At 38.2% G+C, this 13224-nt stretch overlaps 1 protein-coding gene across 1 annotated transcript in view; it reads right to left on the bottom strand.

Annotated features, from left to right (window-relative positions):
- The window catches only part of myo15aa (myosin XVAa), a 35277-nt gene that overhangs the window by 3059 nt on the left and 18994 nt on the right, over positions 1-13224 (bottom strand). The window contains exons 32-60 of the mRNA XM_079872097.1: positions 12714-12820; positions 12506-12594; positions 10937-11060; positions 9999-10193; positions 9767-9825; positions 9576-9686; positions 8909-8987; positions 8398-8539; positions 8108-8198; positions 7830-7983; positions 7626-7741; positions 7467-7526; positions 6663-6738; positions 6452-6567; positions 3988-4106; positions 3704-3845; positions 3507-3618; positions 2904-2978; positions 2425-2630; positions 2195-2337; positions 2017-2089; positions 1502-1574; positions 1338-1411; positions 1137-1219; positions 910-1040; positions 742-836; positions 579-656; positions 407-503; positions 116-276 (exon numbers count right to left, since the gene is read on the bottom strand). Of these exons, the coding sequence (XP_079728223.1) occupies positions 116-276; positions 407-503; positions 579-656; positions 742-836; positions 910-1040; positions 1137-1219; positions 1338-1411; positions 1502-1574; positions 2017-2089; positions 2195-2337; positions 2425-2630; positions 2904-2978; positions 3507-3618; positions 3704-3845; positions 3988-4106; positions 6452-6567; positions 6663-6738; positions 7467-7526; positions 7626-7741; positions 7830-7983; positions 8108-8198; positions 8398-8539; positions 8909-8987; positions 9576-9686; positions 9767-9825; positions 9999-10193; positions 10937-11060; positions 12506-12594; positions 12714-12820 (3181 nt within the window). The remainder of the gene's footprint in view (positions 1-115; positions 277-406; positions 504-578; positions 657-741; positions 837-909; positions 1041-1136; positions 1220-1337; positions 1412-1501; positions 1575-2016; positions 2090-2194; positions 2338-2424; positions 2631-2903; positions 2979-3506; positions 3619-3703; positions 3846-3987; positions 4107-6451; positions 6568-6662; positions 6739-7466; positions 7527-7625; positions 7742-7829; positions 7984-8107; positions 8199-8397; positions 8540-8908; positions 8988-9575; positions 9687-9766; positions 9826-9998; positions 10194-10936; positions 11061-12505; positions 12595-12713; positions 12821-13224) is intronic.

The raw sequence follows: 13224 nt of genomic DNA, 5'->3' as shown, positions 1-13224 counted from the left end.
GAGATAACTTAGGTCAAAACAAGGACAAATGCCTTAGATCTTTGCAACTTATGAAATAAGCAGCACAAGACATGAAAGGAATGTCTGGGAAATTGAATCAGTCTGGCTGATGTACCTGATTGTAATGCATAGTGACTCCGAGCTCGTTGTCAAACTTTAGTGGCTGCGTCCATATCACTCTTCGAAACCACAGACTGTAGTTGCTATCAACGTGTTCAGCCTCTGTAGCAATATCCAAGATGTACTCCCTTTTGTTTAGAGGCCGGACATTCTGACCTGGAGAAAGAGTGACAACGCATGAGAAAGCAGCTTGTATTACTTGTATCATCTCTACCATCTCAGCTACTGAAAACAATCAGCGGCAAATTATTTGAACTATGTGGTTTTTTCCTTTTTGTCATCTCACCTCTGTTTGTGACAACAAATATAGCATATTCATCCAAGGCCTCAAGTTTATGCAGACCCATCTCATAGCACAGCTCTTCAATGGCATCCAGAGCCACCTTCAAAGTAACAAGAGTGAATTAGAATCAAATATGATTGGTCAAGCTGCAATAAATATGACAGAGGCAACTTACTGAGCAGGTTTTGATCTTTAGGTGGCGTTCAATTCCACCAGGAAGAAGAAACAACTGGCGCTTGGAGCTCCTTCCAGCCTTGAAAAAGATTGTTCATAATTGAGCACAGATTGGTGAAAATGTGACTGAAATTAGCATTGAAATATGCTTATGTGCAACTAACCAGCATAGCTTTCAATTCCATCCCATTAGGATGCTCAACACGTCCACCGTATTGGAACGTCTTCCTTAGGTTCTGTTCACAAGCCTTGGCAATGCCTATCGACGTATCGTGTTATTTGTAATCATCAGTTAATATGCAATGTTTAATTGTAACATGTAGGCAAAATACCTTGAAAGTGCACCCCAGGACTTGCACAGACATCCTGAAGGTGTTTGAGCAGGTAAGGTTTAAGCGCCTCCGAACACTTGTAGTACGCAGTGAGGATGTACAGCAGCCTCCAGCCCCTCTGACAACTCTCCCTGCGAAACACAGTAAAGATCATCTGTTACTCTGCTTCGCTCATTACAATGAGTCCTACATGGTTTGCTCATTCAGGAAAAAAAGCAGGCTTATACGTCTTGGAGCTGGTGTTCCCAGTGATCTGCTTGAGGACTTGGCAGTACGCTTCATCCTTCATTAATCCATATTCGCCACTCAACTGCAACATAGATTGAGCTTATATCACAGTGACATTGAAGATATTAAGCACATTCCTGTCTGGTATGTTAATATTTCATGATGGCAAGGCTTGTTGGGTTATTTAAAGAGTTGCATACCCTTAGGATGGTGCTGACAACGTCCTGCTCGGCCTGACCTTTCATTGGGTAGTCTCCCATAAACTTCATTATAGCTGAAGGATAATCATCATTGAAGTCATATTAGATAGTAAACATTTAAAAAAAACTGTCACTTAATTTGTGTAACGTAACATTCTGCTTACCAAGAAAAATCTCTCCAGCTACTCTGTTCATGTTTTCATCAGTGAACTCGATCAGGGACTCTTGAATTGGAGACTAAACAACCAAAGCAAAAATCAATTAGAGTATGCATAAAAAAAGCTTCATAACATATATCAACCATGCTTGTTATTATATAAAGGTATATTAAAATCATATAAAATGTATTTAAAGTAAGCGCTGATTATATTCACCATAGATCTCCGATGTACAATTCATTAATGAAACATTCTTTAAATTGGTTCTATTCACTGAAGGATCCAATTTTAGCGAATATTTAATTAAATTGTTCCTCACACAAAGCTATCATATGATTCAGTAGACTTGAAATATAGTGCACAAAATGCATGGGCTACTTTTATGATACTTTTATGGTTTTTAAAGCTGAAAAGCCTCAATATCTGTTCATTAAATGACACGGTGAGTCAATCATGACAGTATACTAATTTTAAATTAACTACATTCTTTTAGAAACCTCAATGTATTCTGTATTCTGTACCTTGGAAAATTTCACCATTTCTGATGGTTCTCTGGATTCCTTTGTCTTCTTTGACTTTTTCTTATATGAATCACTGCAAAATACAAGCATATGTCAGTATATCTATTATTTTTTCTTAATTCAGCTATGCAACTGTGAGAACCTGAGCTCGCAATGCCCCATGATGTAATCAACAGACCCGTTGTTTCTCTGGGCCCCTCTGAAATATTTCTTGGCAAACTCCACCATGTTGTATTGGCTGTCCTGAAAGATTCTCTCATCGATGTCCATATCAGCACTGTCTGTAAAGGCCTCGGCATACTCACTGACAGGAGACGCCACCTAGAGGTGAGATGCAGTGACACACCGGCTCTCAGAAGGATCTATGGTATATAAATCGGGATTTACATGCCTGTCAAGCACATATACCTCAATGGACCGGCCCAGTTCATGGGCTGCGGCAGCGGACCCCACAGCGACAGCCAAAGCGGCCGAGGCGGCCACGCGCCCCTGCTTATTCTTGGGTTCCTCTTTCTTGTCCACAGGAATGCTAATGAAGTCAGGAGCAGCCACTGGCTGTACAAACTCCACAGGAAAAACCCCAGATCGCCCATGAATGGCCCCAAACTTCCAGCCTTTGCACAAAACAAGACATGGTGTGTGAAAATTTGCGTGTGATGGTAGAATGACATTTTAAGAGTAGAAGTGCCTGTATAAAAAGCATCAGTGAAACCATCATGCAAAGAGAAGGAAGACCGTTTCTATACATGCAACTAGGGATGCATAAATGCAGATAAATCTGCAAACCAGAAATTCAACTGTAATGACACTGCTAAGTGCAGAACAGTAAAACAGCACATCAAGAAACCCCCAAAAAGCACTCCATGCAGGTTCCACGCATGACCCACCAAAATCAGGTGTGTCTCTTTTTAACTCCTCCAGGAGAATCACCTTCTTTTTCACTATGCAACCATAACACTGGCCTGTGAAACAGCCACAGAGCCAGCAGTCAAAGTTATGGCTTAGGTGAACAAGTTATTGTCCCTTATACAATACTATTTAGCTATATTATATCATCATGCTATCTTTCAAAAGTTTGGGGTCAGTACATTAAAGACACATTAAATTCATCATAAAGGACAGTTGACAACCTCTGGAAACAGGATGTATGTATGTATGTAGGTCAAAAAAAAATACAATTACCTGGTCAAATTAAAGTAATCTAGTATATGCATGTTCCAGTTTATTTGTTTATTTGTGTAAAAAATGAAATAAAAATGAAAAGAGGTTTAATTCATTATTTTAAAACATGTTCATCATGGAACAACTTCATCAAGTTGTTTTATGTATAAAAAAGCAGTTTATTGTTAACAAAAATTCAACAAATTAACAGATTGCATTATTGATTTATATTTCAGAGCTGATATCCTCATTATTTAGGCTCTTTTTTCCCCAAATATGAAGAGTAATGTAAGGTCTTCATGACCAATTCTGGTTTAAAGCAGTCTCACCTGCATCCAGGCCTTCCATTTTCTGCAAGCGTATGATGTCTCCCTTGTGGAAACTCAGCAGCGCTCTGTCATCTGTAATGTAATTACGCACAGCAACGACATAGTCTGAGTCCTAGAGCGAGAGACAGAGACTACAATTAACACACCGCACCACAGCCAATCATCCCCGAAGTGAATCAAAGTATGAGGGAACTGACCTTTTTCAGCTCTGTGATAAAGTAGTCAATCATAGTTTTAACCTGAGGAGCTTTGGCAGAGAACAGAATCAGTTTCTCATTGGTGAGGTTGAATTCCAGCATGTTTTTGGAAGGAATGGTGACGAACATGATGTCTGTATAGCTGTAAGAGTTAACAATGATCATAACAATGAATATTTGTGATGGTGATGGTGGTACTGTATCATTAATTAAACTCATTAAAAATACCAATTCATTAAAAACAATTTCAAAACACAGACATTAAAAGCCTCAGCAACTGGTACCTGTAGGGTCGTAGAACTCTGAAGTAGTCTGGGGCTACCGCACTGCTCCTGACCATTTTTAAAAGCTTGATTCCTCTATGAGATACAGACAGCACCTGGACCCCTGTGCCAACACTGCCCTGTTCAGGACAAGAACAGGAAGATTTTATCTTTTAGGCTTATCTAGTTCAGTAATGAAACTCTAGATGGTGCATGCTAATAGGCCCTTTACATGCAATCTGCAAGTATTACCACATGGCACAAGCTGATTGCAGTTTGCGGAACATGACTGGTTCAGTGTTTACTGTTTGCTAGTCCTGCAGCACGGAAACCCTCCACCTCCCCCAGTTCCATCTGCCTAGATCTAGATTCATGTAAGTCTATTCATGCAGCAGCAGCATATCTTACATGCTCACAGTAGCGTCTGTGTATCTAAGTCCATCCTTGTTCTGCAGCAGCAGCAGCAATAATCAACTGCAGCAGCAGCGTAGCAGATTTAGGGGCAGATTTACTAAACAGGGCAAATTAGCGTGAGAGCGCAATTCCAAAACAGAGCAGATGAGAGTGGAAAGTTCTGCGCGTGACCTACTGACTAGGGCTGAACGATATATCGTTATCGTATCTATATCTAGATATGAACTTTCAAGATATTACTATCGAAAAAAGCAACGATATAGACGATATAGATTTCCCCTCTCCGCGCTCGCCCTGCATACAACTCTGGCAGTCACAACAAACATCAGTTTTACGAGTGCCATTGAATGCACCGCTAAAGCCAGCGCGCACACACTACCAGGGACGTGGGAACTATATTGTGAGAGGGGGGGGCGGCGTTTCCATGGTGACGCATCATTGCTTGTCACGTGACACGCCGCAGCAGCAACAGCGCTGAATGAATGATGATCTGCTTTTATGTAATTTTTCCTTTTTTATTCAGAATATTCACAAATGTGTTAGCTATCGCATGAAATATCTGATATTCCGATTGTCAAATACATGCAAGTGGAAGTATATTGTTGTTTAAACACCTTTATAACGATCGCGTTAGTTGAGCTGTATGCGCGATGGGCGCCGCCGTGTTAGTTTGTGCCGCAGACGCAGTTCAGAGAATCGGATCTGTTGGATTTACAACCTCTATGTTTACAACACGTGAATTCATCCACTTCTCCCGAAATACTTAAAAGTAAGTGGCTGGTGAACTGGGAATAGAATAGAGTAAACATTGAAGTTACTTACACAATGTGTATCTGATATGAATAAAACGTGTCAAATTATAATGGAAAGGATTATTATTGCCTCTTCCATAGACATCAGTGTGTATTTTACAAACTCTAACGTTAAATGTATTGTTTTTTTAGTACTTAGTCATATCGTATCGATATCGAGATATCTGGCATGAAAATCGAGATATGAAATTTTGTCCATATCGTTCAGCCCTACTAACGACGCACAAATTAAAGAGCACAGATCATTTCCAAAATGACCAACACAATCTACCAGGTAGCGTGATAACCTATGCGCGTGAACTCGACAATCGACTACTGTGGACTTCAACCGAAAACAGGATGTAAATACAGGTATGTGCGCTGGCTGAAATAAACATCATTTTTATTCATATCTTTCACATCTACTGCAGTCAGATTCACCGTGTTCACTCTGAAGGAATCACTCACATGGCTGTGCACTTGTAATGACACATCAAGGATGTTAAGAGGCTAAAAGCAGGTTTAAAACTTGCCCCATTGAAGTCAACAGGGTGCAAATTTTAAAAAGAGGATAACACGGTGTAGGCAACACCGATTTTTGTCATTGTTCTCTGTATTGACAGCACTCCAAATGTACAAAAAAATGAGCTCAATGTTAAAATTGACCGGAGTTCTCCTTTAAGAGGTGCTTTGTTTGGGCGATAAATAATGGCGCAAACCTTCGTAAATCACCTTGCGTGATTCATTTAAATACTCTTCTCCCAGAAATGTTGCATCTGAAAGGGAAACTCCTACAAATGTATATGCAATAAGGCAATAACTGTGCAATAAGGTCAGCCGCAAAAAATAACTGCGTGTCTTTAGTAAATCCTGACAGTAGTTTTTTAATGGCAAAAGAGGGTTTGCGCTGGCGCAAGCTGTTAGTAAATCTGGCCCTTAATCCGCCAAAACCAAATACATGAGCATTGCCATATAATTAAAATGCCAAAACTACTCTGAGAGTTGTCATGATTAAAATAGCATTATGAAGCAGCAAGTGCCCGCTGAAAACATTAGAATACATTATGATGCGCCAGATGTGACTACATTCCCTTCAGCCAGCTTCACCAGAACCATGCTCATTCAGAAATTTCACAATTTATATTTTGTGAACAGTGTGCTATGCAGAGCCACCAGAAAAAACAGCCCTGATCAACATAAACCAGCCTGGACCAGCACTGAACTTCAGGCTGGTCTACGCAGGTCTTTTCAGCAGGGATAATCTGAGAGAGATTCCTTACAGATGCTGGGAAGAGGCGTGAGAAGTAGATCTCCCAGGTGTCTCTTGCGGCAACCACAATCTTCTTCTTCGCATTCTCATCCTGGATTGTGGCATTGATGTCAACGTTTTGCTCCACTGTCACAAAATAGAAGCCAAAATTTTCCTCTCCACAAGCAAAGTTCACATAACACAAGAGGAAAATGTGTATGTAAGTGAAACATAAATCATACCAAAAAGGGATTTCATCTTCTGCCTTTCTTCTGTTGTAATGCGAATGCAAGCCTCTGAGAATGTGTCATGGACAATCTGAAAGTTTCATTATAATTACGGTTAATAAAAGTAATCACAAATTTATACACTACAATTCAAAAGTTTGGGGTCAGTAAGATTTGCTACAAGAGATTTCTATTTCAAGTAAATGCTGTCCTTTTGAACTTTATAAATTTGTTACGGTTTCCACAAAAATATCAAGAAACTGTTTTAACATTGATAATAATAAGAAATGTTTTCTGAGCACCAAATCAGCATATTAGAATGATTTCTGAAGGATCATGTGACACTGAATTACATATTAAAATGGAAAACAGTTATTTTCAATTATAATGCTGTCATTTTTCACATTTACTGTATTTTTGATCAAATAAATCTGACTTTGTGAGCATAAGAGACTTTTTTTTTATTCTTTTTAAAAAAATGATCACAGTCAAAGTTAATTATGTCCATAAATTGAGGGTAAAGGTATTATATTATTGAATTATTGATCATTTTCAGTGTTTTCATTTATCTAGAATCATGTTTATTTTTGTGTGTGTAAGACACTGTTGCATAAATTTACACCACAAGTTTCATGATCCACACTTTTTGCCAAAACCATTAATTCCACCTTGAACTATTGCTAATTTTTTTAGGAACTGAATGCACAAATGTGTTAAATAAAACAAATTATGAGATAAATCACAATTAAAGCTTTATATTTTTTGACAGCCCTAAAACCAAAGTTAACGGAAAGAACAAAAAACTAAAAAATTCCAAACCTGCTTAAACAAGAGGTCTAGTATCAGCGGGTGGTTGAAGCTGTCTTTCGGATAAAAAACCTAAAAACACAAGAAAGTATTTTCAATGGTTCATAATTATTTCCATATTTTAGCGTAACAGCACTGTGTCCCATTGACCCAATACAAAACGACACTAGCCTCTTTCCTTAGGTAGATTTTCCAGGGTACATTGGTGTAGGTGTAGTGCTCTTCACTGCTCCTCTTGTGCAGCTGAGTCTGAATATTCTCCTCTTCTACTGGAAGTTCTCTAGATACTGTAATGTGACACACCACAGTGACGTTATAGCCATGCTAATATGGTTTCTATATCTAAATGAAATGACATAGATGATCTGAGTTTACCAGGAGCAGGAGCTGGGAATCTCTGACTAACAGCTGGCACAGGAGGAGATCGCGTCGTCTTTATGCTTCTTGCTGGTTTTAGTGCCCCGTGGTGGTCATAATCAAACTCCTTTGCAGATGACGAAGGAGAAACTGGAGTGTAGGTTTTCTTTCGCTGATAGTTTGGGACATGAACACATCAGCTTTAACCACAATGATAATGCTAAAGCCCACTGATAATACTTTATATCACGTTAACTCACATGACTTTATCTGTAAATGAACTATGACTGATCTACCTGTGAAGGTGGAGCATTCATCTGGTCTTTAAGAATCAATATAGCTTCGTCATGGGGGTCTGGTTTCCTCAAAAACACTTTAGCTTCCCTCCTGTATTGAAGACCAGTGCAGTTAGAGCTTTAGCCTTTGTTCTGTTCTACTTTAATGATTAATATTTTATTAATGTTTTGTTACAAGGTCAAGGAGAACATTGGTTTGCTGTGTCTCAGTTTTCAGTTCAGGTCATTCATTATTAATGAATGTGGAACTGCCGCTCAGATCTAAATATATGTTCAGTTCTCATTCTCACCTGGGAAACTCTGCTGGTTTTACAGGGTTAGTCTGGTACTGCCTGATAATGTCTTTGATGTTGTGACTTGGCTCTAAGTGTTCTGTGTTTGAGATAGTGGCTCTCACCAAGTCCCCCGCTGGTGGATCCCTCCTAGTTGGGCCTTTTGGAAACATAGCAAAACACTGATGAAATGGTAACACTTTACAATAAGTTTCCATTTGTTCAAATTAGTTAACTACATTAGTTAACATGAACTAACAATGAAAAACTTGTGCAAAGAATTTGTTAATCTTAGTTATAGATCATTCAAAATATATATATATATATGTCTCTGTTAATATTATTTAATGCACCAGAGCTAACAAAGAACAGTTGTATTTTTATTAACTAGCGTTAACCAAAAAAACTGTCACAAATGTATTGCTCATTGTTGGCTAATGGAACCTTATTGTAAAGTGTTACCTATGAAATAATAATTTTAATGAGTGAAATTAAGCATGAAGGCATACAGATTGAAATAATGACGTACTATACTGTCTCTGTGAAGGTTTCTGTGGTGGGGAAGCAGGGGTTGGTTTGTAGGAAACAGGTCCAGTTTCTTGTTTAGTCTTCAAAAAAGATACATGACCAACAACAGCTTTTTTTTAATGTATCAACTGTTCATTAGTATGTTTTGAGGAAAAAATCAACCACCATTCAAAAGTTTGGGGTCAGTAAGTATTTTTTAAAGCAAAGAATACTAAGCATAGGTGCATTAAACTGATCGAAAGTGACAGAAAATACATTTATAATGTTACAAAATATTTTAATTTCAAATAAATGCTGTTCTTTTGAACTTTCTACAACTGTCTTCAACATTGATTATAATAATAATAAAAATGTTTCTTGAGTAGCAAATCATCATATAGTAATGATGTTGAAAATTCAGCTTTGCCATTACAGGAATAAAATATATTAATAAAGAAAAGTTATTTTTAAGTTGTAATAATATTTCACAGTATTGCTATTTTTACTACATTTTTGAAATAAAAAATACAGCCTTGTTGAGCATTAGAGACTTCTTACAAAAACATATCTTACTGACCCCAATACTGTATGTGGAAATGTAAAGTTTATCTATGGCACAATAATAAAGCTTTGACTTGATTTCTAATGATTTATCATCCATATAGTAATCAGGGCTCAGAGATACTCACAGGGCTGTACTGGCTGGAGCGGGGAGCTGGCACATGCTCGCTGTGTGTGTGGTGCGTTGAATTATACATCTGCTGCTGAAGGGCCATGGCCTGCATTGTCATCTGCTGAGCCTGTCGTACATTACATTAGCTCGCTGTTCAAACACATTTAGCATTTTGCTACGAGTCTAAATCATGCTTTGTTTGCTCACCAATATAATCGCTTGCTGGTTGATGATGGCTTGCTGCTGCTGTGCTAAGACAGCTGGATCTACACATTTAGAGATTTAAATAAAGCACAAAAATAAGCACAAAATAAAGCAAATGTAATGTCTAACTGTGATTAGAACGCACAGAAATAAACAGTGCAGTGTTTAAAAAATTATCCCAGAGAATCAATCAGCGCCAAGCGTCATTATATAGAAGGATTTGCAGCATTCATACCTGACATATCAGGCATTGGTGGCACATTAGGCATAGCTGGCAAAGGTGGCATAGCAGGCAAGGCTGGCATAGAAGGCATAGCTGGCATTAGGGGTACTGAAGGTACGGCGGTAGGGGCATGAGGCACAGAGGGCATAGCTGGCATAGGTATAGGTGGCATCATTGTTCCTCCCATAACAGGTAGAACTGGCACCGCTGAGAACAGTAAATATGGCTAAGGATCGGTAAGCAATGACCCCTTTCACATATCTTAATCAAATGATTTAATGCAAGTTGGCTAGGATGAAACCCAATTAGCTGTGCCAACCAACTATATTAAATAAACATGAACAATACTGCTTAAAGTGAAATAAACACCTTGCAGCTTTTTCATATAAGAAATATTCTGTATTTTACTATTTAAAAAATGTGACTTTTAAAGTGTTAAACAGTCTGATTCAATTGATTAATATATATTATATTATATAGCTTGAGGTGTAACACATCTCAACACACCACATATATATGTGTGTTACTGTTTAATTTGTTTAAAAAAGAAAAAGAAAAAGAATAAAATAAAGTTTCTGGCTTCTGTTGATGTGATTAGAAAATTGTCTTGTAAACATAGCAAAAGTTGTCATCAGCTAGTATTTCTTTCACACATAAGTATATGAAGAACACGAATGGCACCCATTTTGTAATACCAATCACCAAAAGCCACAGTCAAAAAAAAAAAAAAAAGAAAGAAAAATAATTCCCCAAAGCATTAAAGCAATCTAAATGGTAAATTGGTTATTTATCATGCAAAGCATTGGTAAATGTGCAGTTTAAATTTTTTTGCAATTCTGAATATTTATCTGGCAATTAACTGCTTTTAGGTACAAATTGACCCGAGGGTACCCATGCATAATTGATGTTTGGTAAGAAGAGGACAGAAAGAGAACAGATGCAGAACTCACCACCAGGCTGCAGTCCGGGGGGATAAGGCCTGCTGGAGAGGGGCTTCACTATGTCACCATCATCCCCTCCAATCCCACCAGCTCCCTTCATACGGCTGGACATGCTGGATGACTTCTCAAAATCCTGGAAAAGAGATAAGGCAAAGCAAAACACCCCATGGGAGTACCTTATACTCTCTAAGAGGGGCATGGCCAATTTACTATCGCAACTGAGACAGAGCCATGCTGGCCTAGACCACAGAACCACCAGTCTAGGATCTTTAAGTGAGCAAAAATAAATAAGTATATATATATATATATATATATATATTTTTTTTTTTTTTTTTTTTTTTACTAACTATTCCTTTGTGACTGAAAAGGTTCCAGAGCTTATTTTTACAATTGTCCTCAATTAAATATTTCTATGTTTGCCAAAATATATAATAATCATTCCACTGCCATACCTCTATAAGTGTTTAAAAACACCAGATATTATCTCAAAATGATAAAGCTAAGGGAAAAAATAAAGTATGCTCAATGCTGTGAGAAATACGGTAAACTGGTAACTTAATCACCTTCATTGCAGGGGACCTGGCAGCATAGAGCACATTGATACACTCAATCACTTACACTATGAGGATCAAGTGGCCAGTTGTGTTCTTCATTCATTCATGTTATATTTTTAAGCTTCTTTCCATAAATACACTGATGAGCCAAAACATTATGATAAGTCACAAGTGAAGCAAATATCATTGATCATCTCCTAACAAGGCCACATATTAAGGTCTGAGTAGATTAGATGGAAAGCAAACAATCAGTTATTGTAATCAACGTGTTGAATGCAGGAGAAATTGGCAGGGATAAAGATCTGAGCGACTTTGACAAAGGACAAATTGTTATGGCCAGACCAATGGGTCAGATCATCTCTGAAAAGGTGACAGGGGTTTGGGAATGACCAATGACCATTCAGATTCAAAATCTGAATAACCAAGGGTCATTGATGCACGAGGGCAACGAAGGCTATCCCATCTGGTCCGAGCCAGAAGAAGGTCTTTGCTCTGCTGGGAAACCATGGGTTTGACCATTCAAGTGAATGTAAATTTGACACATTGTTGCAGACCAGGTACATGACAATGGTGTTCCCTGGTAGAAGTGGCCTCTTTCAGCAGGAAAATGCACCTGCCACACATTGTTCAGGAATTGTTTGAGGAACATGATGAAGAGTTCAAGGTGTTTCCCTGGCCTCCAAATTCCCCAGATCTCAATCCAACTGAGCACCTGTGGGATGTGGTGGACCAACAAATTTGATCCACGGTGGCTCCCCTCACAACCTACAGGTCTCGAAGGATAACATCTTGGTGCCAGATACTACAGCACACCTTCAGGAGTCTTGTAGAGTCCACGGCTTGGCGGGTCGGTGCTGTTTTGGCAGCACGTGGCGGACTAACAGCATAGTAGGCAGGTGGTCATAATGTGGCTCATCGGTGTAGTTAAATTAAACATCCAAATCATGTTGTTTCTATTACATTTACACTTGTTAAAAACTCATGAATTCATGCTGAATTGGGGAAGTGAACAAGAGACACTTACCCCATTACCATCAGACAGCACTGGGTCAAACAGGCTGTCGAGATATCTGTCCATGCCTTTCTGAGTTGGTGCTTCACTGAAATCTGATTCTATTATTTTTTTACAGTTATTGAGAAACACAGAAATCATGCCATTAGCATTGCACAGAATATATAAAAGTAGCTTAAAAGTTAGCCCCAAAAAAAAAAAGAAGAAAGAAACAGCTGACCGTGGCTGTAATACCCATCTGAATCTGGGAGACTGGTGCTTAGCATTGTCTGAGGGAGCAGAAGTGAGTTGTCATCATCAGAATCAAATCCACTTCCAAACAGAGCCCTGTGAAAATTCATATTGAGGGCAAAGTATTAGATAACACTACAAAGACACTGCAAAATAGTTCCCCTGAAGTTAACTATACAATGTATTTTTTTGCTTATTAAAAACAAATAATGATAAAGAAATATGCAATATGCATCACCTTACTAGGTGTAATTTTAAAGTTCCAATCAAAATCAGTCAGCAAAGAATGAACCAAATTTATTTATAATATTAATATTTACTATTTGTACCTTAAAGGTGAAGTTTGTCATTTATGTGTCACCAGTGGCAGTAAACAGAATTTAAAAATGATTTAGCTATTTTCAAACACTCCCCGTCTCTCACAGTCATTAGTTTAGTGCCACAGAACTTAAACACTCACATTTAACTCACTTTTAAATGACATGCAACGCAGATCTATT

Source organism: Squalius cephalus, assembly GCF_949319135.1.
Source record: "Squalius cephalus genome assembly, chromosome: 1".
In the NCBI taxonomy this organism is placed as follows: domain Eukaryota; kingdom Metazoa; phylum Chordata; class Actinopteri; order Cypriniformes; family Leuciscidae; genus Squalius; species Squalius cephalus.
The sequence above is the reverse complement of the archived record's forward strand: the minus strand, read 5'-3'. Positions and strand labels throughout refer to the sequence as shown.